The sequence below is a fragment of the Lycium barbarum genome, chromosome 4 (assembly GCF_019175385.1).
Source record: "Lycium barbarum isolate Lr01 chromosome 4, ASM1917538v2, whole genome shotgun sequence".
In the NCBI taxonomy this organism is placed as follows: Eukaryota; Viridiplantae; Streptophyta; class Magnoliopsida; order Solanales; family Solanaceae; genus Lycium; species Lycium barbarum.
In genome coordinates this window covers 26,183,655-26,211,199 of record NC_083340.1, presented here as the reverse complement: position 1 = coordinate 26,211,199, position 27,545 = coordinate 26,183,655, and the positions used below count along the sequence as shown (strand labels likewise).

General features: G+C 38.5%; 1 protein-coding gene across 1 annotated transcript; it reads right to left on the bottom strand.

Annotated features, from left to right (window-relative positions):
* Positions 1-1,033: 1,033 nt before the first annotated feature.
* On the bottom strand, positions 1,034-8,388 carry LOC132635642 (uncharacterized). Its single transcript, XM_060352118.1, has 13 exons — positions 8,229-8,388; positions 6,240-6,316; positions 6,079-6,159; positions 5,225-5,353; positions 5,063-5,149; positions 4,650-4,703; positions 4,440-4,530; positions 4,293-4,363; positions 4,141-4,210; positions 3,934-3,986; positions 2,229-2,322; positions 2,000-2,097; positions 1,034-1,335 (listed from the first exon to the last, which is right to left on the bottom strand). Exons 1-13 carry the CDS (start codon positions 8,293-8,295, stop codon positions 1,231-1,233), a joined length of 1,077 nt encoding a protein of 358 aa, XP_060208101.1. The 5' UTR covers positions 8,296-8,388; the 3' UTR covers positions 1,034-1,230.
* Positions 8,389-27,545: the final 19,157 nt, after the last annotated feature.

The window sequence follows — 27,545 nt, the reverse complement described above, 5'->3', positions numbered from 1 at the left end:
ACCCTTTTTTATAGTGTTTTAGGCTCTTCACGCAGAGAGATCAACCCAAGGGATTTGATCCTTGGAAATAAAATCAGAGATCCTATTTCCAAGAATAAGACTGAGCTTTTTACTGCTTTCCTTGTGCGTTGAGGCAGCAGCAGATTGCGTTGAGGCAGCAGCAGATTTATTAACCTTCATGAGATATGCCTTTGATGCTTTTCCTTCTTGAAACGATTTGATGCTGCTGGCAGATATTCTTTTCCTTTCTTGAAGGATTTTATACAGCTGTTTGCACGTTAGGGCTGGGAAACAATTTGTCGAGTGAGCCCTAGCTCGTTGGGGCTGTTCTGTGGGCTTCCAATTTGTTGGGTTGTTTTGTGAGCTCACATATATTCCTTGTGTGATTTAATTACTATACCTGCACAAGTAAAATTGTCATTATAAAAACTTGACACTAACAGATTCAAGATCTAGGTGATGCAATGAATGTGGGGTTATTTATCCAATCTCGTGCTAACTTGTATAACTTGCTTGATCACCACTGGACTTTGTTTCAACTTTCTAAATATTGAAGGAAAAAAAAAAACTGTAGCAGTACGTTAAGATTGAATAGTGTAATATCAAGAAACAACTAGTCATTAGGTGAATTAATTTGAGTGCTAGAATAGGACTATACTTGCTCTATGGAACTACAACTAGATCGTGAAACTAAAGCTTTTTCATAGACATTGCTCTCTTAGAAATATAGAGAGTAAGTCAAGGTAGACAGGTTTGTCAGCAACTTAGAAGATACTTACGAGTAAATTAGTGCCGGTTGATTAATAACACAATCTATTGAAATAAGATAAAGAGGCTGCAATTGGTTGAATGAATAAATTGAAGTGAAAATATATATCATCTAGTCATAGTTAAATGATAAATTACGTAAAAGACACACGTCGTGTACTTATAAATTGGTGCATGTACCGGATGCGAAGAAATAACTTTCCATAAATAATGCAGTTTGAATATCTTGAGATCAGACAACATGTCATTGTAATAGAGACCAATGTGGTTTGTAGACATTCATTTTCCTTATATTCAACTTCTCTGGAGAATAGTTCTTCCGTCCAACTTGGGGCAAAAATCGACCCACCATGAAAAACATAGTTGCCGTAAAATGAAAAGAAATGGAAGACCAAATACAAGCCAATGACACAACTTGCAATCTTTAACAGTTATCCTTCAAAATTATTACAGGAAATAGATTCAAGCACTGGTATTACACTTAATAAGAAATCTGTCAAACCAGTCACTAGCTTCTTTTACCATCAATGGCGTCATTTGATGCCCAATTCCAGGTTGCGCTATCAGCTGAAATTTATTAAAACAAGCAATTCAGAAACTAAGAAGATTGATCACCCAAAAAAGAAAAACTCAAATAATAGTAAGGTATCAAAATAAAAGGACTTGCTCTTTCCAGCAATGCTAGTTTCGAGAAATTGATATTGACTTGCAACAGAGAAGTAAAATCCAAGAACTAACAGTCCAGTTGGTCTTAGGAAAACCATTATTCTAGTGTTTGACCAACAAATATCGTCAAAATTTTACAAAATGACAGTGAAGAACATCTGAGTGGATAGAAGTAAGAGTCTGACATGCCCGAAAGAACAAGTTGGATTATCCCAGATGAAGTGAATGGAAAAGGAAACAATTAAATGGTCCTCAAAAGTAATTGAATCAGGTCAACCACCAAGGCTTATAGTTTAATGATATCAGAATGAGTCTCCCCAAACAATAGTTCCACACTGCTCTCTGTCCCCTTAACCCCCTGTTTAATGGGAAAAACTTTTGAAAGACGAAATTTAAATAGATTATTAATAGATTCGAGTATTGAATTGCAGCAGTATCCACTTCATAATCAATTATTGGGGAATTCATACCATAATCACTCAAAACTCATGATTAGCAAAGTAAGGAAAAAAGCTTTTCTGTTTCTTTTCACAGAAAAGCAGGCTAGGGGAGGTCAGCTTTGTACCTCGAAATTCTGAGGACAATTAGCCTCTTCATAAGCTTTGCGAGCTCTTGATACTGGACTTTCCAGGCCACCTAGTGGGCAACGAGGATCATCTTCCCCTATAATATTTGGAAAAGTAGATTGTCTTTTAGACACCAAGAGGATAAAAAAATCACATTTATTTTGATGATTGATGGGTAACAAATATGACGAATTCTTTTCCGTTATTTAAGATATGTAGATTATGTACCGTTTAAAATCAGAAAAGGGCGTGGTGCAATAGTTGGAACTGTGTATGGTGCATCAAATTGAGAGGCCAAACCCGGGCAAATCCTGTCCCAGACCTGGTGAGATATGCTACTAAACATCAGATACTTCCATGAAATACAACATTTGAGAAGCTTACTATTGATTTTAGCAATGTATGCTTTTCAACTTATAAAGAAAATCGCAAACAGCATCACAAGTATGATAATTGAGACTATAAACTCAATCTTTTCTAACTCTAGATCAATCAGTTCGTGTAACTCCTATGACTGAAACTTTACTAATTAATAGAGTGGTTAAGTCTCTCACAGTCTTTTCTCATGATGAAAGTTTTGTTACCCAAGAAAAGGGTGATTATAGATGATTGTCCTGTTAGCCTAACCTTGTCGGACGTCGTACGGAGAGAAATGGAGATGGGCAACCATAGATTCAATCCAGGCATGAGAGATGGATCATGACATATTCCTTGATGTACCTAGAAAGATTTCTAAAGGCTCACTTCTCTAGAGATTTGGAAAGATTCAACGTCCAAAGCCATAAGGGTATGCTGGTTTTATGCTCTAATCACTACAAAATTGATGTGCATTTCAGCTCAAAGGGAGTCTAAGGCAAGAGGCCTCTGATGCCAAGCCTTGAAGATATGTCAGCTGAAGCAAAGGTAAAGAAGCAAAATAATTCAATCTCGGGACTTAAAAGCAAGAATGAATTTGAGGGGATCTCTAAATTGTGGTCAACAGGGTCTCACTCAAATCTCTGTAACTGTGAAGAATGAAAATGAAAGAAATGATGAATCTGAGGGAATCTCTAATTGTGGTCAACTGGGTCTCACTCAAATCTCTCTTACAATGAACACTATATGTGATGTCTGTCTGATTTTGTTGTCAGAAAATCCACAGTAATGTCTCCTTTAGATTCTCAGGTCAAATTATGGGAAAGATCAATTCAGTTCTCAATGGAACGCAATTTTGTAAACTCCCTCCGAGCTTGAAAATCATTTTGAGATCTTCGTAGCACATATCTCAGGGGGAACCTTTGCGCAAAAGTTCTATTACTATCAGGGGTGGCTCTACAATTTCTTATGGGCCCTAAAAATGGTATTAATAATTATCAAATAATTGAAAAAGTTTAGAAAAAACGCCTTTTATATCTTATGATTCATCAAAATCCAGAAAAGTCTGAACTATATGGCTGATCTCACTTCTTTCTGCCTATTCTACAGCTGCTTAGTTACTCTTCGTTGCTTCTTGTTTTAGCAGATTAAATGATTGTTTCTTCTTTCTACTGCTGAATGCCTACTAAAATAGTTGCGAATGTTTATAATGCTGTCGGAAAGACAATAACTGGAGGAAGAGCTTTTCTATTTTGAATTTTTAACAGAGGTGACTAACTTTCCAAAGTTGCAACCTCTGCATCTAATTTAGATTTGCTCCAATAAAACTTCCTTCAGCCTACCTAGAATGTGATATTATATGACCGCATACCCCCCCCCCCCCCCCTTTAACAAAATTTAATTGGTAAGGTACACATCCGATCCTATACCTTATATAGGTAGGAGTCCGACGAACCTCCCATCACATGAATGCCAATTCTTAAATAATCTTGAGAAGGAGCGGGAAGACCACAGCATTTGAATTGCTCACCATGCATGAACGGAAAAAGAAATTAAACACGAAAGTCATAAACCTGACCTTCTCAACTACTTCTTTATCAATTGTACTCTTGTCTAAATCAGCATGTGCTTCTGAAAAGAAAACAACCAAAACAGATAAGCTAAGAACTGTATATGCAGCACTAAAGTAGCTGGTAACAAACAAGCAAGACAGATGTGCTAGGAACCATATAGACAGCAGTAAATTAGCTGATCCAACTAATAAGGTTCTTGGAGTTGTGTTCACCTTCAAAGACAGCCTTGATACTGTCAACTCTTGCTTGCCACTTATCATGCTCAATGGCCCATCGAAAACCCTACAACCTCATTTAAATATCTCATCATAATCTTCTATCAATCAAAATCTATCATTGATCCTATTATACGTAACACAGGTACCTGAACACCAATTATGGGGACAACCACAGAATAGCGAGTATCAGCAAATGCGGCAAACCAAGCATGCATGCCTGCAAGGCAGAATGTATTTGAACTTGATGTTCTTTAAGATACTGTTATGTAAAGCTCCTAATTCACTTGTCAAACCTCCAAGAGATTCGCCAGTGATTCCTATCTTTGATGGGTCAACATCTTCCCTCTCAGTAAGATAATCAGCCAGTTTTATCAAGTCCCAAACCTTCAAAGCTCAGCAAAGGTATGGTCAGAGCTCCATATCAACTAATGACTATGGCAGCATAACCACATTTCACTAAGTTTTTCAAATGGTAGAAACAGGTTAGTTTTTTCAATAATTACCGTATCAAATATGAACGGCATCGTATCGCCATTTTTCCATGATGACACTAGGGCCTGTACCACAGAATGAAGAAGTTAGCAAGATCAAGTCAACTATGTACAGTAGTATTCAAGAATAACTGGTTGGATCGGCATTACTTATTGTCATTAAAGAACCACTCATAAGAGAGTATTCTTATTATGAAGCCAATTGTGAGAGAAGGTATCTCCTGCATTTAGCTTACTCCTAATTGTCTATATTCAGGCCTTTCATGGCTAAAATTCATAAACAAGAAACTCCATCATCAAACAACCAAAGGCCAAGAGTATTACAAATTTTGGACAGACCACTGTTGCATAAGCGGTCTGAGAGGAAAGTTCTTTTCTGTATAAGCTAATTGAATATACACTTAAGCAAAGAGAAAAATACTGACATCTCGATAGGTTGTCAAGCTGGTTGCACGTTCTCCATGGTATCGAGAATCAATTGCAACAGTGATATATCCCCTTGAAGCATATCCCTAAAAGAAAAAATTATCTTTGATACTCCATTTTATAGAGAACTCAAGAATTTTCAAGAAAACAACAAATGTCACCTCAAGCAATGGCCTCAACCACTCTTTGCATTTGTGTGTGCTATGCAGGAAAACAATAGTAGGCCGCCTCTTCTTTTCGCTTTCTTTCATGCTCAATACCAATACAGGCAAGAGACCTTGCCCTCCCTCCTGGAAACAGTAAGAGAGTTGATGTCTGAAACTAATTGCTATAGACTTGGAGAATATCCATTCATATTGGATCATTCCTGTGAAGTGATTCCTCATAATTAAAAGAACTACAGTGGGCCAAACCAATTTCATTAGACTTCCTATACTTGACAAGAAATTTTATTGTCATTGAAACATTGATTTAAGACCATTTAACCCACGTGAGAGATTCTTTTATACTTCTCAAACACTATAGTTAAAATGTATTACATATTGATACTAGTAATAGTTTACCTTAAAAAAAAAAGAAAAAAGAAAAAAAGAAGAATACTACTTCTTCGTTCTCTTTAGAGTCCCTACAGAATAGACGCTAAAATTCCTATAAAGACGACAGACAAAGAGTACTTTTTATTTCAAATATGATGAAAAAGAGATCTGCCAAAGTATTATTTGTTGCTAATTTAGGGTTTTTCTTTCTGGGGGGAGAAGAACCAACTATTAGACAAGGGGAAAAATGAAAGAAGTAACAAAAAACTTCTGACAGTCAAACACAGCTACCTAATTTAATCATATTTCATATTGATTGTTACAAAAATCATCACATCTCAGAAGTCAGAAGAAACGGGCAATTATCATCTTAAATTCTTATTCGGCTACTCAGGAGGTACATTGTCTAATAAATAGAATCTGGTTCGATAGTAATTAGTAGATTAATCAACGAAATTAAACTTCTAAGATCCTATCACCTCGGTTGTCAAGTAGAAATTTTCCTCTTGAAGCAGTTCCTTAAAATTGGGTATATCTTCCTTTGGGCATGATGCCATTGCCTGTTATTAGATAAAAATGTCACAATGAAGTCTCCGGAGTAGAGAATTATCCATGGAAAGAAATTGAAGTAGTTTTGTACCTCACTGAATTTTGGCTTTGGATTTTCCTGAAAGAAAGGATCCTTCACAGGTTCCCCAGGTACCACAGATAGTGGAACTGTAAGGAATTAGACCAAACAAATACAAGCTTGTTAATTGACATCCAAAATATAAGTTGGAAACAGGGAGGAACTACAGCAGACAAGAATTACCATCCAAGAGACAGGATGGCTATCTATGTGTTTAGATGAAATTAAATAAAAAAGACACAATTTGACAGTAATCTATTGAATCTACTACGAGATAAAAATGATGATCTCAAAATGCACTCTTCCTACCAGAAAGGCCAACTACAGGACCATTGCTGTGTAAGAGTCTATTACCATGGAATTCAGGTTATGGAAACAAACGGATACAATATCCCATAATTAGTTGAGGAAATTGGTCTTCAAACTCTAGACATCTTTTTACTCTTCAATCCAGATCACTTAAAATCTACCTTCTAGGATCGCTTTTCCTTAATAACCTTCAAAACTCAAAGCCCATACATGATTTTACAGAAATATTCCCTTTCAACTGCCCAGTCAGCTAAAACTGACTCAACTCCCTTTACAGGGTTTACAGGGTTAATTTTTCTTGTTTTCCTTTCTATAAGTTAAAAACCTTACAAGAAGAAACAAATATTTGAAAGAATATGCCAACAAGCTCACATAAATAAATAAATACAACAAATGCAAATATATATCCTTTCTTAGGATAAGTGTAACTATATGTCTCTTTTCCAGTCTGTTGATTTTGGATAATAATATCCAATATTACAAACAAGGCACCAAACAGTTTCTGTTCCTTTTCATTATTCCATCTCCGTTCTTTTTTTTTTTGTTATGCATCTAGTATTCAGAATTTACTAGCTATCTGGATTTACGTTGGGTAGGTCCAAGAAGTAAAGTGCTTCCTACCAAGAAGTTACCCATTAGGGCTCAAACTTCAGACCTCTGGCCGGAAAAAGGCGAAGGGATCTCGGCCATCTAAATTCTCTCCTCTGGGTGGTTTTCCAGCTATTCATACTGCCAAGTAAACTACTAATTTTTTCTTGACAGACAATTTTACTTTCTCTGTCCTCCAAGGCCCAAAAAAAGATATAGAACAAACCTTTCCACCACTCTCACAATTTTAGTTTCCAATTAAACCAAGACTAATTATCTTACAGATTTGCGACCGTCTAATTAGATTTAGATCAGCTTTACTAAACAGATGATACCCCCTGGATCATTCAGCTGGTACACTTCTCTGTTGCATTCTAAACAACCCCTTCTATAGCAATTCTTCCCCAGTTCAGTTACAAAATCAAACAACAAAATACAAATAAATAAATTTTTGAAAGTTTTGAAAGCTATATATAAATAATGATAATGTGTTATTCTTTTTAAAACCCTCCAAAATGTAAAGAGTGTGATACAAAAGAAAGAGAAAGTATAACACTACATATCTAAAGATTCAACCCAAACAAAATTAAGCTATTATGCTCTCCCCCGGCCCCGGCATTGCTCGGACTCTTCAAAAATGTCACATGTGTGTGTCAGATCCTCCAAAAGTAGCGCATTTTTATCAGATACGGGTATGGCAATATTTTTGGAGATTCCGAGCAATATACCCGACAACCCAGAAAATGAGTGGAAATGGTTAGTTTATACAACAATCATACAAAGAATGAACAAAAAATGCAGAAAGAAAAAAAAAAAAAAAAAAAAAGGTGAACTAATTTTGACAAGTTGCAGAATAAGGGAAATATCAAATAGAATTATGAGGAAGAAAGACAAGGCTGGAAATATATAATGCACTCAATTGACTAAAAATATAAAACTATGATTCAAGAAATTAAAACTTGACATTGAATACAGCAGTAAAGTTCAAATTTGACTTTTATCCCCAGTACTTGAATCCACTCATTAACAAGATCATTAAAAAAAAATAGTAGATGTAGCTATTGAACAATTAATTTGAGAACAAAAAAAAAAAAAAAAGTAGACCTTGAGAAGTACGATGACTACGAAGGACATTGATGAATTCAGAACAGAGATGACTTGTATTCTCCATGGATTAAAGTGATCAGTTGAGATGAAAATGAAGTCTGAGTTTTTGGACATATAAATAGAGTTTTTACACATATATATAGTCAACTCTCTTGGTTTTATTTTTTCGTATAGAAGTATGTACGGAAGTGAAGGACAAAAAGGGAACTTTCCCTCTTCCCCCATTATTTCCCCAACTACCAGGATATGAACTTTCCCCTAGTCTGGAAGGAAAATGCACCTGTCCAAATCTTTTTCTCAGTAGACGTTTAGCCATGCGATATGAAATCATAATTTTATATTTTGATTTTAAATCAGCGTTTCTTTATGTAATTTATAAAAAAATTTAACTTTAACTTCATATTATGATTTCAAATTTCAAATTTTCCAAAAAAAGGTATGATTTGGGGTTCCAAATCATGATTTCAAATTATTTTATATGTAAAATTTGACTCATAAGTTTATATTTTGTAAACAAAGATTTATAAGTTGGTAGATATATTTACCAACAATTTATATCAAATATTAAAAGATCTGCAAGTTGGTCGTATATTTATAACATTTTTACTCCTACCAATGCATTTACTTACACAACTCATGTTCAATTTTCCTTTTTATTGAACTAAAGTTCGATCACTTGATGTTGTATTTTTTAGAAAGGCATAGTGTATTAATTTTGTTATGAACTATGATTTGCTCATTTGGTAAGATTGTATAAGAATTGAGAAAGTTTTGATGGTTTTCACAACTTGTGGGTTTTATGTCTATGAAAAAAAATTATAACTTAAAAATTCAAATTGCATGTCCAAACAAAACTTCAACTGAAATCATCGTGACTTCAAATCACTGGTTTCATATCATGATTTCAAATTATGTCCAAACGACTCCTTAGTTAAATTATATAACATCACTATAATATTTTTCTTATTTAAATTATATAACATCACTTATTTTGTCTATCGAATGTATCCAAAATGGCGCATCCTATCCATCCTTTTGAAATCACCAATCAAATTCTGCTCCAATTTTGCATCCTAATTTTCAAAATTTTCATCCAAATTGATAGTAATTATTGTCTCCAAAGCTCTCTAATTCCGAGTATCTATCTCCTTATCCATAGCTTTTATCTTTTGTTTTGTTTTTCTTGGAATCTCATGCAAAATAGTCCAAAATTAGCTCTAATCAATCAAACAATTTAAAGGATCAATGAATTAAAAGAAATTTATCACAAGATTATTACTTTTGATGTATTGATAACTACTATTAGTAACTATTAATTACTTCATAAAATTCAGTTTCTCGCTATCCAATAAAATAAAACGTTTTGCAATATATATTAACTACATCTGGTCGGGTCTATCATCTTTTGATTAGGTTTGTATGTAATAAGATTTAAAAATGGATTAAAATATAGAGTAAAAAAACTTATCTCTCATTGGAAGGTCGAATTTTTTGGTAATTTTGACTTTTATATTACTAGGGTGAAAGTTTTTGTGTTTTTTATGTTAGAAAATATAGTTATGTGACTTTGGTGGAAAAAAATCTTAGTTATGTGATTATTTATGAGATTTACCTCGAATACTAGGATGTCATGCTCAACTTGTCATAAACAGGTTTAGGTCATGCTTTTGAAACTCAACAATATCATGTTATAGTCCTGAGGGATTATAACATGGAGTAAATAGCTCAAAGTAGCATATATGTCCTACTACACACTCGCCCCTTAACATATTAACTCGTTTCGGAGCAATTTATGTACTTTATAATCATGCTTTTGGAAAAATAAACAATCCAAAAAGGTTAAAAATTCACCTACCTTGAAATCAACAAGTTTTTTAAACCCGAAATGTGCAAATCTCCTGTAAAAATGACCTCCAACGGCTTCAATCTAACGCACAATATTAATTAATAATTTTAATCATACTACTCGGGGTTCAATCCATAGTTTAGATTAAGCCTAGATCAAAGTCAATGGAAACAACTCCCAATCAAAGTATTCAAACCCCAAAAAAAAATTATAGAACAAGATTACCCATAAGAATACGGGCCAATCTATAATTAGGTATTGATTTTGACTTAATTAGCTATGTCAAATTTCTAATTTCCTAATTGAAAAGTTAGGTCAAAAGCTCTCGGTTTAGTCTCTTGAAACTCGCGATTTTATAGTTAAAATCCATCTAAAGTCAAGTATAATCTCATAAAGTGTTAAAGAATCCTTACATTGGTGATCAAGGTCAAATCGCTCCTTGGAATGGCCCCTCGTGAGCTCATTCTTTTTCAAAATGACAAACTAAATTTAAAATTTGTCATTGTTCAATATATAACCAGATATGATTTCTCCTTATTCATACCTTCATTTTTTTTTTTTGTCTTTCTCATAATCAAATGCAAAATATTCCAAAAGTTTCTCTAATCAATCAAACAACTTAAATGATCAATGAATTAGAAGAAATTTATCACAAGATTATTACTTCTGATCTATTGATAACTACTAGTAATAACTATTACTCCATACAATTCAATTTATCCAAAAAAATATATTGGGTCTGGTCGAGTCTATCATCTTTTGATTGAGTTTGTATTATTAGATTTAACATAAAAAGCGCTAAGATATAGAATAATAAAAATTATCACTCATCAGAAGGTCCAATTTTCCGGTAATTGTGACTTTTATATTTCCAGCGTGAAAGTTTTGCGCTTTTACAGTTAGAAAATATGGTTACGTGACTTTGATGGAATTTTTTTTTTAGTTATGTGACCATTTATGAAATTTACCTAGAAATACTAGGATGTCATGCTCAATTTGTCATAAACAGGTTTAGGTCATGCTTTTGAAACTCAACAATATAATATAATGTTATAGTCGTGAGGGATTAGAACATAGAGTAAATAGCTCAAAGTAGCATACATTTCCTACTACACACTAGCCCCATAACAACATATTAAGCCTTTTCAAAGCAATTTATGTACTTAATAATCATGTTTTTGGAAAAACAAGCAATTCAAAGATTAAATACTCATTTACGTTGAAATTGACAAGTTTTTTAAACCTGAAATGTGTGAATCTCCTAAAAAACGACCTTCAACGGCCTCAATCTACGCACACTATCAATTAGCTATTTTAATTATACTAGTTGGAGTCAATCCCAAAATTTAGATTTGTAACGACCTGTTAGGTCGTTTTGTTGGATTCACCTATTTTTGCCCAAACGATCCTTCCCTTAGCTTTATTTTTGCGTAATTGACTTGCGGGGATGGGTGGCGCGGTTATCGAGGCAATCAGTTTAGTATCCGAGTGAAAAACCTAAGTTTTGAATTTGAAGTTTTGATATTGTGAAAAGCTTTGATCAATAATTGACTTATGGGTAAACGTGTCCGAAATCGAATTTCGATAATTTCGAAAGGTCCAGAGTGTGATTTTTAACTTAGTCGAGTAATTGGTTCGTGTCTCGAGGGGTTCAGAATGATTTTGGGTGCTTGGTTTCTATGTTTTGGTTTTTGAGAAAATTAGAGTATTTTTGTAGAACCTTAATGATGTCGGATCACTATTTTGAGTGTGCGAGCGAGTTCGTAGCGTCGTTTATACTCAACTTGCATATTTAGTTTGTGTTTGTGGGATTCCGGATGAGTTTCGGGTGTTGGATCGGAGGCTTGTTGTTACACCTCGTAAATTTTAGCGTCATTTTGTAACGACCCGCTTGGTCGTTATAGTCATTTCGGTACTTTTTGACCTTTTCCCGAGCTTGTTAGCTCACTTTTGACCCAAGGGGACCGTTGAGACACTTCTCGAGGTGTTCGAGGTTGATTTGGGTGACGTTTTGGGAAAATTGGGCTTTAGGAATGTGAACAATCAATGCATTAATATCAAGGAACATAAGTCACCATGCCAAAAGTCATATCAAGACTCAGGAATAAATTCATCAAAGGCATGAACAAGGGATTACTCCAAGTCAACAAGAAGAGTATTCATTAACTCCTTCTTTATCATATCATAATAGTTGATCACATAATCTATCAACCAATATCAAATAAAGGAATTTCCAACCACACTTTATGTTTAAGCCCTAATCATGCTTCTCCTGTTAATTTCATAACATATACAATCAACTAATCAAAATCTAACTCAAGTAGACCGTAACCTACCTCAAAGGAGAACTGGGACAATGTAATCACTCCGCAATAGCTTTCCCCTTTCACAAAGCTTCAGAACGTTCAAAGTCTAGCAATCATAACGCTAAGTGAGTAATGGATCATCTACTCAAACAAACAACAATTTAGGGAAGAGAACCCAACTACTCCTACCCTTTTTCAAATGGGTGAACAACCACTAAGTGTGAATTCATACTAACATCAATCCTAATAATCATATTCTACCCATTCATGGGTTTTCCACTCAATTCAACCCCTTTCAATCAGTTTTTTGGCTAAAGCTTCCATTTTTATTGGAACTCGATCTAAGTCTCAGTCAACAATTTCCACCATTAATAACCAATTTCTCACCCTAGAAAATGATAATCTATACTCCTAGATGATTAAACAACAATAAAATCGATAAACCATCAATTATTCAAGGGTTCTAACCTTTTTTTCCACCATTAAAGGACCCTTAATTCATGTAGGACTTAAGAGGATGATGGAATGAACAGAGTCAAAGGGTCGAGACTTACCTTTCAAGAGTGTTTTAGCCCTAGTCTTAGAAATTGGCCACAAGAGTTCTTGGGAACTATTTTGGAGTTATGTGGGGAATGGGTTCGGAATAACAAATATAAAACACTGATTCTGCCTCTCGTTGACTGCTGCAGCGGTCTCGCTATAGCGGGAAACCTCCTGCTATAGCGGACCTCATTTATTCTCCGACTCCCTACGCAGGCGAGCCCCGCCCGGCTATGACGGACTTCTATAACGGTCCCACCATCACTATAGCGGTCTATTTTGACCAGTAGCTCGGGTTTTTCCACTAGTTTTCACTCAGAAATCCCAACACCAATCTGAGGCCCTATAGACGCAAACCAAACATGCACATATATAGAAAAACACGCTGCAGACTCACCCGCGGCCTTGATATTCCCAACAGAGGTCTAGTTTTTCTAAGTTATCCCCTATAATGACCTAGCGGGTCATTACAGGAATAGCCACAGAAGCGGATTTATCAGAGATCAAAAACCCTTTATTTGCAAAATTGAACCTAGACTTCAACATTTCATATTTTGGGTTGAGAACTCTTATGGATTCGATTTCAAGTGGTTAGGCTTCAATTCATCTTGGGGGTTGAGTTTCTAAGCTCGAAATTTGTATTTCCTACTAGTCTAGTCCCGTATTTAACCTTGTAATCATGATTGGGTTTGTGAAATTGGGGGTTTTAGACCCTAAATTCTAAGAGAGGGTTTTTCTTGAAATTGAGGATCAATTTGATGGATTTTTAATTGAGTCTTTTGTATTTAGACTAGTAAAACTTTAGGTGAGTTAATTTTTCAATAAAAATCTAGTTTTGTCCTTGTGGGCCCGGGGTCACTTTTTAAGGTTATTTTTCAGTTCAAATTAGAAGTATAGCACTATGAGTATCCTTATATTCATATTCTAATGTAGAGTACTTATTTAATAGACTTCAACCGTTCAGAGGCTCTCCCCAAAGGGAACACATTGACTTGATTGCTCGTGACTCCCGCTGGACCTTCGAGGTAGGTTACGGCTTACCTTTGTTGGACTCCGATTAAAGTATCGTATGTAGATGGTAGATATTGACGGGGAAAGCATGATAGGCCTTTAGACGTAGTTGTGGTGATAACTCCACTGGCTTGGTATGGATGTTGTTATATGGGCTTATCGCCATAATGAGTTTTGATTGTTGATTGATTTACCTAGTAATTTGATATCTCACTTATCTCATGAAAAGGGAAGGATTATATATTAATGACTTGAGTTGTGTTTGATATTCATGATATGCATCTATTGTTTCCATGATTTACGATTTTGTTGAATTTGATCCCTTGCATTAACATGCCATCCATTTACATACCATCCATTTCATATATGCTTGGTTACAATGGTGAGAAAGAATGATAGCTTGTGTAGTAATTGGAAAGAATGATAACATGTGTGGAAAATGGTAATAATGATAGATTTTGTGGTAAGTGGTAACAATGATAGCCTGTGTGGCAAGTGATAACAATGACAACCTGTGTGGCATTTGGTACATGGACTATTCGGGTTCCCGCATGGGTCATGAATTTGAGGCATAGCCTTTAGCATGTGTGTATGAGAGGGGAGAGTTGGTCTGTGTGGCACTACATTGCATTACATTCATTCATTTACTCATGACTGCTTACTTGACATCTTATATACTCAATTTGCACTTATACTTGAATATGCTTTCCTGAATGTACTTGATTTCCTTCTTTTATCTACTTGTTGATTTCTTCCTATTTATATCCATTATGCAATCGTTGTCGGCCTATGATGCCAACGGGTGCTAGTGTTGTACTCATACTACTTTTGCTGCACTTTTTGTTGAGTGCAGAGTTTGAGACAAGATCCAGTTCGCGACCTTGAGAGTGATTCCAAGGCCTTCCATTCGGAGATCTTAGGGTGATCCACTTGCTGGGGAAATTTGATTCTATCTGGGTGATTGTTGATAAGTTGGCTAAGTCTGCCCACTTTATTCCGGTGCGGATAACTTATGACGCGAAGAAATTAGCCAAGATCTACATTCGTGAAGTGGTTTGTCTGCATGGGGTTCTTATCTCCATCATGTCCAACAAGGGCACAACTTTCACATCTCGATTTTGGGAGCATTGTCATGAGGAATTGGGTACTAGGTTGGACCTTAGTACAACTTTCCACCCTCAGACAGACGGACAGTCCGAGCGGACTATTCAAGTCCTCGAAGATATGCTTCAGGCTTGTGTGATAGACTTTGATGGTCATTGGGATCAATTCTTACTACCTGGCCCGCTTATAACTGCCCCTACTCGGGTCTTGCTCAGTCCGCTGTCGGCGTTCAAGGTCCTCCAAATTTTGAGCGTACGCCTGAATACGAGCAATATCCATACCACTCTGTAATAAAGCCGTCATACAATCCTTAATCAAGTGAGGCCCAAGTCCCGTCACAAAACGATGTACCCTATCTTCCATTTCAGCTACCATCGCCGGGGCATATCTAGCCAAGGAGTTAAACTTCAAACTATATTCCCGAACGCTCATATTATTTTGGTGAAGTAATAGAAATTCATCAGCTCTAGCTCTGCGAACCTCAGCGGGCAAATAATGATCCAGAAAGGCTCTGGTGAATTTTGACCATACTGCTGGAGGTACGTTCGGCCCTCTCGATTGCTGCCAAGAGTCATACCATACCGCGGCCACACCCCACAGTGTATGAGAAGCTAGCTCCACTGATTCTGTGTTAGAAACATGCATTACCCTCAAAGCGCGGCCCATTCGATCTATAAAATTCTGAGGGTCATCCTTCGGGTTTGTCCCCGTGAACACCGGAGGGTCCAAGGTATAAAAATCACGTACACGGGAACTAACAGCCCTATCCGGAAGTCCAGCCTGCCGCTGAGTTTGAGCAACCACCAATCTAGTCAATAACTGGACTACGTCTCGCAAGTCCTGTTCTGTAGCAGCGGGGTGAGAAGCTGGAGGCTGAGAAGCCGGAGGGTCTGGAGCCCTATCTTGCTCTTCTGCACCTGATGGAGTAGAGGTATCCTGCGAGGGGGTAGCGCTCTGAGCCTCGCTATGCCCTAACTCAGGTGGCGGTACTCGGCTCGGGCCTTCCCCAGCAGTGCCCAGTATACTACTGACTTTCTTCTTCCTTGGAGGTATCGCTGAAAATTAAACACGGAAGGATTAGTGTTATATCCCGTATTTTTATACATTGGGACATTTTTAAACTAAACGCGACAAGTTAAAGACGAGACTATTTTAAGGTACGAAGTAGAGACTTTAACTTCCGATTTTGTTTCAAGTCACAAAATGCCTATAAATTTCGTTTGGTATAGAAGCATTAATGGAAAATTGGGATTAAATTAACCATGATTAGATTATTAAGTGGGATTAAAAAACCAAATCAGTCCATTAAATAAGCCATAGTGGCCGTGTAAGTTATAATGGAATGGTCAAAGATAATTGACCCAAATATTGAGTGGGACACTTGTCCAACCCATGCAACTCATATATATGTAAGAATTCTGATTCATTATCAACTAAACAAGTCATTTGCATCTTTACAAAGTAGAAAACTTAGTGATAGAAAGAGAGGCTCTCGGCTAGAGCTAGCCGAGAATGGTGAAGTGAAATTGATCCAAAAATTTCAGTTTCTCAAGCAATTTAACTCTCGTGGACTGTTTTAAAATAACGTCTTGCCTTTTATACGAATAAGATCACGACATGCTAGCTGTAGATGATTATAGTTAACAGGTGATTTGAGTGTCCAATTCGGACACTAGTCACGGCCTACGGGGTTGGGTCGTGACAAAAGTGATATCAGAGAGGTTCATGTTTAACCAAGTTCGGATTGATACTTGAAAGTATGATTAGCAATATTAGTTTGTAGTACTAGTTGGTTTGAATACGAACGAAACGTCGTCTAAATGTTAGAAAGGGATTATTAACGTTAACATACATATTGAATTCCCTCGTAGACTAATCGTAGCTCTTGATATCTTGATATAGGATAAGGTATTATGGGCAGCAAGTACAAGTTATAATACGACTAAACGCTAAAGGTATGTAAACCCTATTCCTTCTTTTCTTGGCATGTCCTAGACGTAAGTAAGAAATGATATGAACCTTGGGGTAAATTCTACTCTCTAGTTCCAAGCATGACTTATGATTCTATTCATTCCTTAATGTCTTTGTCACGAGCCTACTATATGGTTGGCTAATAAATGATGTATAGAAGCTACTACTCTTAAAGAATGGCATAATTAGAGGCATACTTGACCTTCAAAAGCTACATCATGTTAAATTGTTACATGTATATGAATCCTGAAACGTTCCTTGTTATAGTTTGTAATGAGATTTAGAAAGAACTGAACATGATTATTATCCTGACTCTTCAGAGCTGGTTAGTTACTTATCTATTGAGTCTCAAAAGACGATTTGCATGTATGTGGTTGCTTATTATTCTGCTCGTGCTTACCGCTATATCCTTCACTGAGTCCCGGGCCAGGACACGTTTTCGTGCGCATATTTATTACATTATTCACCGAGTCCCTCACTAGAGGGCCGGGACACGTTATATATATATGATGATATGATGATATGATAATATGATAATATGATATAATGATATGATGACATGATGATACAGGGATGGCGGCCAGGAGGGCATATGTTCATTATTTATCGAGTCCCTCACTAGAGGGCCGGGACACGTATATGTACATATTTTTGATGCTATGATTTTTAATTACCGAACCCTTCGCTAGAGGGCCGGGCACGTTATATATGTTATATATAGAATGATTATTCAACTTTGACTACTAAACTCTATATTGGTATTGATGTGAGGTTGATACATATGAAAAATGTTCAAAGGTAAGTTTTATGGATTTTCGTTTGTTGCATTGAGTCCTACACACCTTGTCTCAGTATGATTCTATTTACTACATTTCATGCTTTACATGCTCAGTACACATTCCGTACTGACCCCCTTTCTTCGGGGGGCTGCGTTCATGCCCGCAGGTAGAGACGCTCGATTCGGAGATCCGCCAGCCTAGGATATCTATTCAGCTACTTTGGAGTGCTCCTTTGTTCCGGAGCCTAGCTTGTGGTATAACTCCCTTTTGTTGTATATGTATGTGTTTATTCGGGGTACGGCGGGGCCCTGTCCCGTCATATGATACTGTCAGTACTCTTAGAGGTCTGTGGACATTTGTGTGGGTCTGTACATAGTGGTTGTTTCGTTGTATGGATATGACTTATGTTTTGGGGCGTACCCATTCGTAGTGGCAGCCTTGTCGGCTTGCGTGTATATACATATGTTTTGGAATGTTGTGCGTAGTGGCAGCCTTGTCGGCTTGCGTATATATATATACATATGTTTTGGGATGTTGTGCGTAGTGTCAGCCTTGTCGGCTTGCGTAGACACATATATATATAATTGATATGAAAGTTGTAACTCCTCAGGAGACAGGTGGCTATGATATGCATATATATATGACAGCTTTAAAATAACGTCTTGCCTTTTATACGAATAAGATCACGACATGCTAGCTGTAGATGATTATAGTTAACAGGTGATTTGAGTGTCCAATTCGGACACTAGTCACGGCCTACGGGGTTGGGTCGTGACAAAAGTGGTATCAGAGAGGTTCATCCTCGGAATGTCTACAGACCGTGTCTAGTAGAGTCTTGTTTATCGATGTGTTATGCACCACATTTATAAACAGGAAGCTACAGGGCATTTAGGGTGTCATCTTTCCTTCTCATTCTAGATCGTGCGATAGAGCTGTATTATCAGGATAATATTTCCCTAACAGATTGTTATGTTTACAGCGATGCCTGCAAAGAAGGCGACAGCCACCCAGAAGGGCAAGGCCATAGCTGGAGAGACCAGCCAGACCCGGAGGGTTACTAGGGCTTATGCCCAATCTGCGCCTGAGGTTAGACTCCAATCAGCGAGCTCCGCTACCCCACCATTATCAGAGGAGCCTAGGGCAGCAACAGCTGCAGATCAGGGGACGACTCCACCGCCAGCTTCTGGGGTTCCAGCACCCGAGCCTCCAGCTCCCCAGCCAGGGGCGGAGGATAGGTCTATGAGGGACGCAGTACAGTTATTGACCAGGTTAATGTCGGGGCAGGCTCGCAGACACGGGTTTGGAGGTGATTATGCGGACAGACATGATAGTTTGAGGGTCCGTGATTTCTTGACTTGTAACCCCCCAGAGTTCTATGGGTCAAAGCCCGCGGAGGATCCACAGGATTTTATTCGACAGATGCTGCGTACGTTGCGGGTGACTAAAGCTTCCGAGACTGAGTCGGTTGAATTGGCTTCATATCGGTTGCGTGATGTAGCGGTAAATTGGTATGAGTCCTGGGAGTTGTCCAGAGGTGAGGATGCTCCACCTGCAGTATGGGATGAATTCGTGGAGGCTTTCCTGGGTCACTTTTTGCCTCCGGAGATGAGGCGAGCCAGAGTTGACAGATTTCTACACCTGAGGCAGAATGGCAGAAGTGTTCGAGATTATAGTCTCGAATTTGATTCACTGGCTAGGTACGCGCCCGCTATTCTAGCTGACATGGCTGATAGGGTGCATCGTTACGTGATGGGGCTGGATAATTACTTGATTGATAGTTGTATGGCAATGGCTTCTCAGCCCGGTATAGACGTCGCTCGAGTGCAGGCATATACACAGGGGGTTGAGGATCGACATAGAGGGCGTCGATTTGATAGGGAGCAGGACGGGGGTCAGCATAAGAGAGTTAGATCAGATGGGTATTCTTCGGGTGAGTTTCGGGGCGGGCAGCCCCAACAGCAGCATAGCAGATATCCTTCCCAGCCGGCAAGGAGTGCACCTCCACGATTTACTGGTAGGAGGTTTGATACCACGGGGTATTCGGGAGCTGGTCAAAGCTCCATGACTTCAGGTTTCCAGATGCAAAGGAATTCAGGCCAGATGAGGCCATCTATACCTCAGTGTCCTCGATGTGGCAGACGCCATCCAGGGGAATGCCGTTTCATTACTGGTGCTTGTTTATCTTGCGGCCGTCAGGGCCATACTATGAGGGAGTGTCGATTTGGGGGTGGTGCAGGTGGCGCAGCTCAGCCTACCGGATCAGTTGCTGGTTCTTCCTCTTCGGTGGCTATGCGCCCTATGGGGCAAGGTATTCCGACACCAGCAGGCCGTGGCAGAGGCCGTGGAGGGGCTTTCAGTTCTGGCGGTCCTTCAAACCGCATATATGCTTTAGCCAGCAGACAGGATCAGGAGGCGTCGCCAAATGTGGTCACAGGTATACTATCGATTTTCTCCCGAGATGTATATGCATTGATAGACCCAGGCTCCACATTATCATATATTTCCCCTTTTGTTGCTAGTAAAATTGGGATAAAATCTGAATCTATAGAACCATTCGAGGTAGCTACACCAGTAGGGGATTTTGTTTTAGCAAGACTAGTGTATAAAGATTGTTCGGTGGTCATGTGTAATCGCTGCACCAAGGCAGACTTGATTGAACTAGACATGAATGAGTTCGATGTTATTATGGGGATGGACTGGTTAGCTTCTTGTTATGCTAACGTTGATTGCAGAGGCAAAGTAGTTCGGTTTCAGTTCCCAGGGGAACCAATTATAGAATGGAGGGGGAATACAGCATCGCCGAGGGGTAAGTTTATTTCATACCTCAAGGCAAGAAAGATGGTTAGAAAGGGCTATATTTATCATCTGGTTCGTGCGCGTGACTTGAAAGCGGAGGCACCGACTTTTCAGACAGTCCTGGTGGTTAATGAATTTCCAGATGTATTTCCAGATGAACTTCCAGGCCTTCCTCCTGAGCGTGAGATATAGTTCACTATAGATGTATTGCTAGACACTCAGCCTATATCTATTCCTCCTTACAGAATGGCACCTGCAGAATTGAAAGAATTGAAGGAGAAACTGAGAGATCTATTATAGAAGGGCTTCATTAGGCCCAGTACATCACCTTGGGGCGCACCAGTATTATTTGTAAGAAAGAAGGATGGGTCGCTGCGGATGGGTATTGATTATAGGCAGCTGAACAAAGTAACAATAAAGAACAGATATCCCCTCCCCAGGATTGATGATTTATTTGACCAGTTGCAGGGTGCTAAATGTTTTTCAAAGATAGACTTGCGGTCAGGTTATCACCATGTGCGGGTAAAGGAAGCAGACATTCCGAAGACTGCATTCAGGACCCGATACGGGCATTACGAGTTTAAAGTGATGTCTTTTGGGCTGACCAATGCTCCAGCAGTGTTTATGGACTTGATGAACAGGGTATTCAAGCCATTCCTTGACTTGTTTGTGATTGTATTCATTGATGATATTCTGGTCTATTCACGATCGAAAGAAGAGCATGCATATCACTTGAGGACAGTACTTAAGGTCCTCCAGCATCAGAAATTATATGCTAAGTTCTCTAAATGTGAATTCTGGTTGACTTCAGTAGCATTTCTGGGGCATATTGTTGGAGCAGACGGTATTCGGGTAGACTCGCAAAAGATTGAGACAGTCAAGACTTGGCCTAGACCTACGACGCCTACTGAGGTACGTAGCTTTCTGTGGCTAGCAGGATATTACAGGAGATTTGTAGAAAAGTTTGCTTCAATTTCAGCGCCTTTAACAAGGCTAACACAGAAGACAGCTAAATTCCAGTGGACCGATGCTTGTGAACGAAGTTTCCAATTATTGAAGGATAAGTTGACTACAGCTCCAGTCCTAACCCTTCCTGAAGGGCCAGATGGCTATGTTATTTACTGTGATGCTTCCGGTATTGGGTTGGGTTGCGTGTTGATGCAGCACGACAGAGTTATAGCCTATGCCTCCCGACAGCTCAAGAAGCACGAAAGAAATTATCCTACACATGACCTGGAGTTGGCGGCGGTGATACACGTTTTGAAGATATGGAGACATTATCTATATGGCGTGCATGTTGATATTTATACAGATCATAAGAGTCTCCAGTATATCTTTAAGCAGAAGGAGCTGAATTTGCGGCAAAGGAGGTGGCTAGAGTTGCTGAAAGATTATGATGTCGATATTCTATATCACCCAGGAAAGGCTAACGTGGTAGCAGATGCACTCAGCCGTAAATCTATGGGTATTTTGGCAGGCGTACAGCCAGGAAGGAAGGAGATAGTCCGTGAGGTTCATCAACTAGCTAGTCTTGGAATTCGTTTGGCTAATTCTGATGATGGCAGAATTTTTGTGCGAGGTGTTGCTGAATCCTCTATTGTAGAAGAGGTAAAGAGACGTCAATATGAGGATCCTATTCTTGTACATTACAGGGATACAACACTTCAGAAGGATGAGACCCCATTCAAGATGTCGTCTGATGGAGTACTACGATACAGAGACAGATTATGTGTACTTGAGGTTGCAGGATTACGGCAACAGGTAATGGGGGAAGCACACTATGCTCGTTATTCTGTTCACCCAGGATCAACAAAGATGTATCACGACCTTAGGTGTTTGTATTGGCGGGATGGTATGAAAAAGGACATAGGAGAATTCGTGGCCCAGTGTCCGAATTGCCAACAGGTCAAGATAGAGCACTAGAAGCCTGGGGGACCATTGCAGGAGATGGAAATTTCGACCTGGAAATGGGAGGTAATCAAAATGGACTTCGTCACAGGTCTACCTCGCACTCCACGAAAATATGACTCTGTCTGGGTTATTGTTGATAGATTGACAAAATCAGCCCACTTTCTTCCAGTCAGGACTACGTATTCAGCTGAGGATTATGCCAGATTATATCTTAAGGAGATAGTGAAACTTCATGGGGTTCCCACAGCTATTATCTCGGATAGAGGGGCCCAGTTTACAGCTAATTTCTGGAGATCCTTCCAGGAGGGATTGGGGACACAGGTGAGCCTCAGCACAGCATTTCACCCTCAGACTGACGGACAGGCCGAGCGTACCATTCAGACACTACAAGATATGTTACGGGCCTGTGTCATCGATTTCAGGGGCAGCTGGGATGATCACTTGTCGCTTATCGAGTTTGCTTATAATAACAGCTACCATTCTAGCATTCAGATGGCACCGTACGAGGCTCTATATGGCAGGAAGGGCAGATCACCTATAGGCTGGTTTGACATTGGTGAGACTAAGCTAGTAGGTCCAGATATGGTTCAGCAGGCTGTCGATAAGGTGAAGCTTATTCAGGAAAGATTACTGGCAGCCCAGAGTCGGCAGAAGTCATATGCAGATAATCGACGTCGACACTTGGAATTTCAAGTTGGCGACTGGGTGTTCTTGAAGGTATCACCCATGAAGGGTGTTATGAGATTCGGCAGGAAAGGGAAGTTGAGCCCGAGATACATTGGACCTTATCAGGTTATCCGTAAGGTAGGCTGAGTTGCCTACGAGTTAGACCTACCAGCTGATTTAGAAGCGGTACATCCGGTCTTCTATGTGTCAATGCTTCGGAAGTATATAGGTGATCCTTCCAGGGTGTTTCCTGCAGATGATATCCAAGTAACAGAGGAGCTAGCATACGAAGAACAACCTATAGCCATACTTGATCGACAAATCCGGAGGTTGCGAACTAAAGACGTGGCTTCGGTTAAAGTGTTATGGCGGAACAATAACAGGGAGGAGATGACTTGGGAAGCCGAAGAGGAGATGAAAAAGAAATATCCTCACTTGTTTCCCACGCCTACAGGTAATCTAAACCCCTTTGCTTGGTTGTGTTAATTGTCTGATCAATCTGTATGTTGGCAAATAAAGAAAACCTTTCCCAAGACTTTTATAAAACCCGACGGGATTAATTTAACATTCAAGGACGAATGTTCTAAAGGGGGGGAGGATGTTATATCTCGTATTTTTATACATTGGGACATTTTTAAACTAAACGCGACAAGTTAAAGACGAGACTATTTTAAGGTACGAAGTAGAGACTTTAACTTCCGATTTTGTTTCAAGTCACAAAATGCCTATAAATTTCGTTTGGTATAGAAGCATTAATGGAAAATTGGGATTAAATTAACCATAATTAGATTATTAAGTGGGATTAAAAAACCAAATCATTCCATTAAATAAGCCATAGTGGCCGTGTAAGTTATAATGGAATGGTCAAAGATAATTGACCCAAATATTGAGTGGGACACTTGTCCAACCCATGCAACTCATACATATGTAAGAATTCTGATTCATTATCAACTAAACAAGTCATTTGCATCTTTACAAAGTAGAAAACTTAGTGATAGAAAGAGAGGCTCTCGGCTAGAGCTAGCCGAGAATGGTGAAGTGAAATTGATCCAAAAATTTCAGTTTCTCAAGCAATTTAACTCCCTTATAGGTGTACAATAACGTGTAGCATTCATTGGTATAGCAAGAACAAGTGTTAAAATTCAAGAAGTGAAAGTGAAGGGCTAGCCGATTGAAGGGTTTAGTTACAAGGTAAGAATTGATCTCTTCTCATGTGTTTTACGGTGAATTGAATGTTTATGATTGTGCATGTTGGTATTGGACTGTTTTTCTTGAAGTTGAAGTGGGTCGTGTGCTATATACCTAGGTGAAATGATGCTTAATCTTCTTGTACATGTATTGGGAATGAATTGAATGTGTTGTAGTATGGATAAATAGATGAAAATCATGAAGTTGTTGTAGTTGTGTTGGAGCCGTGTAGGGGACTGCTTTAGGAGAAGTTATGGACTTTTTTGTGTCATGTTTTAATTGTTGTTGTTATGGACATTGTGGTGTATTTTATGCATTATGAATATATGAATTGAGGTGTAAAAGAAATGAATTATGTTGAAGTGGGAAAACAGTCCAAACCGTGGACTGTTTTAATGATAGAAGTAGATTAGTGCGTTTTGAAGGTTGATTGTTGTTATGAACGTATAGTGAAAGTGAAGTTTAATGATTCAAGTTGAAATTAAAATGGTTTGTGGGCTGTTGTAAGAATAAATATGATGCTAAAACAGTTCCAATAATCGTATAAGTAATGTTGTAAACGTGTTGTAGTTGTTGTAGTTGAAGTTGGAAAATTGCGAATTGAAAATGGTAATGCTGTGCGTGTTGTTTGGCCGTGAATAGGGGAATGTTTTGCATGATGTACGGACTGTCCAAAGTTCCCTTAAGTCATGTTTAACCAAGTTCGGATTGATACTTGAAAGTATGATTAGCAATATTAGTTTGTAGTACTAGTTGGTTTGAATACGAACGAAACGTCGTCTAAATGTTAGAAAGGGATTATTAACGTTAACATACATATTGAATTCCCTCGTAGACTAATCGTAGCTCTTGATATCTTGATATAGGATAAGGTATTATGGGCAGCAAGTACAAGTTATAATACGACTAAACGCTAAAGGTATGTAAAGCATATTCCTTCTTTTCTTGGCATGTCCTAGACGTAAGTAAGAAATGATATGAACCTTGGGGTAAATTCTACTCTCTAGTTCCAAGCATGACTTATGATTCTATTCATTCCTTAATGTCATTGTCACGAGCCTACTATATGGTTGGCTAATAAATGATGTATAGAAGCTACTACTCTTAAAGAATGGCATAATTAGAGGCATACTTGACTTTCAAAAGCTACATCATGTTAAATTTTTACATGTATATGAATCCTGAAACGTTCCTTGTTATAGTTTGTAATGAGATTTAGAAAGAACTGAACATGATTATTATCCTGACACTTGAGAGCTGGTTAGTTACTTATCTATTGAGTCTCAAAAGACGATTTGCATGTATGTGGTTGCTTATTATTCTGCTCGTGCTTACCGCTATATCCTTCACCGAGTCCCGGGCCAGGACATGTTTTCGTGCGCATATTTATTACATTATTCACCGAGTCCCTCACTAGAGGGCCGGGACACGTTATATATATATGATGATATGATGATATGATAATATGATGATATGATGATATGATGACATGATGATACGGGGATGGCGGCCAGGAGGGCATATGTTCATTATTTACCGAGTCCCTCACTAGAGGGCCGGGACACGTATATGTACATGTTTTTGATGCTATGATTTTTAATTACCGAACCCTTCGCTAGAGGTCCGGGACACGTTATATATGTTATATACAGAATGATTATTCAACTTTGACTACTAAACTCTATATTGGTATTGATGTGAGGTGGATACATATGAAAAATGTTCAAAGGTAAGTTTTATGGATTTTCGTTTGTTGCATTGAGTCCTACACACCTTGTCTCAGTATGATTCTATTTACTACATTTCATGCTTTACATGCTCAGTACATATTCCGTACTGACCCCCTTTCTTCGGGGGGCTACGTTCATGCCCGCAAGTACAGACGCTCGTTTCGGAGATCCGCCAGCCTAGGATATCTATTCAGCTACTTTGGAGTGCTTCTTTGTTCCGGAGCCTAGCTTGTGGTATAACTCCCTTTTGTTGTATATGTATGTGTTTATTCGGGGTACGGCGGGGCCCTGTCCCGTCATATGATACTGTTAGCACTCTTAGAGGTCTGTGGACATTTTTGTGGGTCTGTACATAGTGGTTGTTTCGTTGTATGGATATGACTTATGTTTTGGGGCGTACCCATTCGTAGTGGCAGCCTTGTCGACTTGCGTGTATATACATATGTTTTGGAATGTTGTGCGTAGTGGCAGCCTTGTCGGCTTACGTATATATATATATATATATACATATGTTTTGGGATGTTGTGCGTAGTGGCAGCCTTGTCGGCTTGCATAGACATATATATATATAATTGATATGAAAGTTGTAACTCCTCAGCAGACAGGTGGCTATGATATGCATATATATATGACAGCTTTAAAATAACGTCTTGCCTTTTATACGAATAAGATCACGACATGCTAGCTGTAGATGATTATAGTTAACAGGTGATTTGAGTGTCCAATTCGGACACTAGTCACGGCCTACGGGGTTGGGTCGTGACAACTAGATAGTTGTATTCTTAACTTGGCTCTATCACACGATCTAGATCATGAAGAAAAGTATCTTCCTAAATGTCTTGTAGCATCCTAGCTATAGATATGGTGCACGACATATCGATAACCACGACTCTACTGGACACGGCTCATGGACATCCCTAGGACTGAACCGCTCTGATACCAATTTGTCACACCTCCAAAGAGGAGTATGACAGGCTCCGACCCGTATGACCGACAAGGCCTTACATAATATTTACATATCCCACAATGTCCATGAGCCTCTAAGAGTACACTTATGAACATATATTATACTAACAGAAAGTACCAAAAGATAGCAAGCCCGGAGTAGTGGTACTTGCTAACACCCACTGAAGCGGGAAAATCCTACTGCAGTTGCTCCTCGATAACTCTGTCTGAGCCTGCAACACGAAATGCAGCGTCCCGTGCAATGGGACGTCAGTACGGATAAAAGTACTGAGTATGTAAGGCGGGAGGGTAACAACATAATTAAGATATAATGTAACATTAATAAATGCAAAAGAAAACCGAACATCTGGCAGTAGCACAAGATACTATGCATGATAAAATCATTGGTATGTTTACATATATATATATATATATATATATATATATATATATATATATATATATATATATACGTAATAGATAGTATCCATGCCCGGCCGTAAGGCTCGGTGTTATATGTG

Excerpts from the sequence above, each read along its gene's own strand:
- LOC132635642 (XM_060352118.1), bottom strand. The coding sequence starts at position 8,295 with ATGGAGAATACAAGTCATCTCTGTTCTGAATTCATCAATGTCCTTCGT. Across the intron at positions 4,364-4,439 it reads CACTGGCGAATCTCTTGGAG|GCATGCATGCTTGGTTTGCC; the intron begins GTTTGACAAGTG and ends TCTGCCTTGCAG. Across the intron at positions 3,987-4,140 it reads TATCAAGGCTGTCTTTGAAG|AAGCACATGCTGATTTAGAC; the intron begins GTGAACACAACT and ends TTTTCTTTTCAG.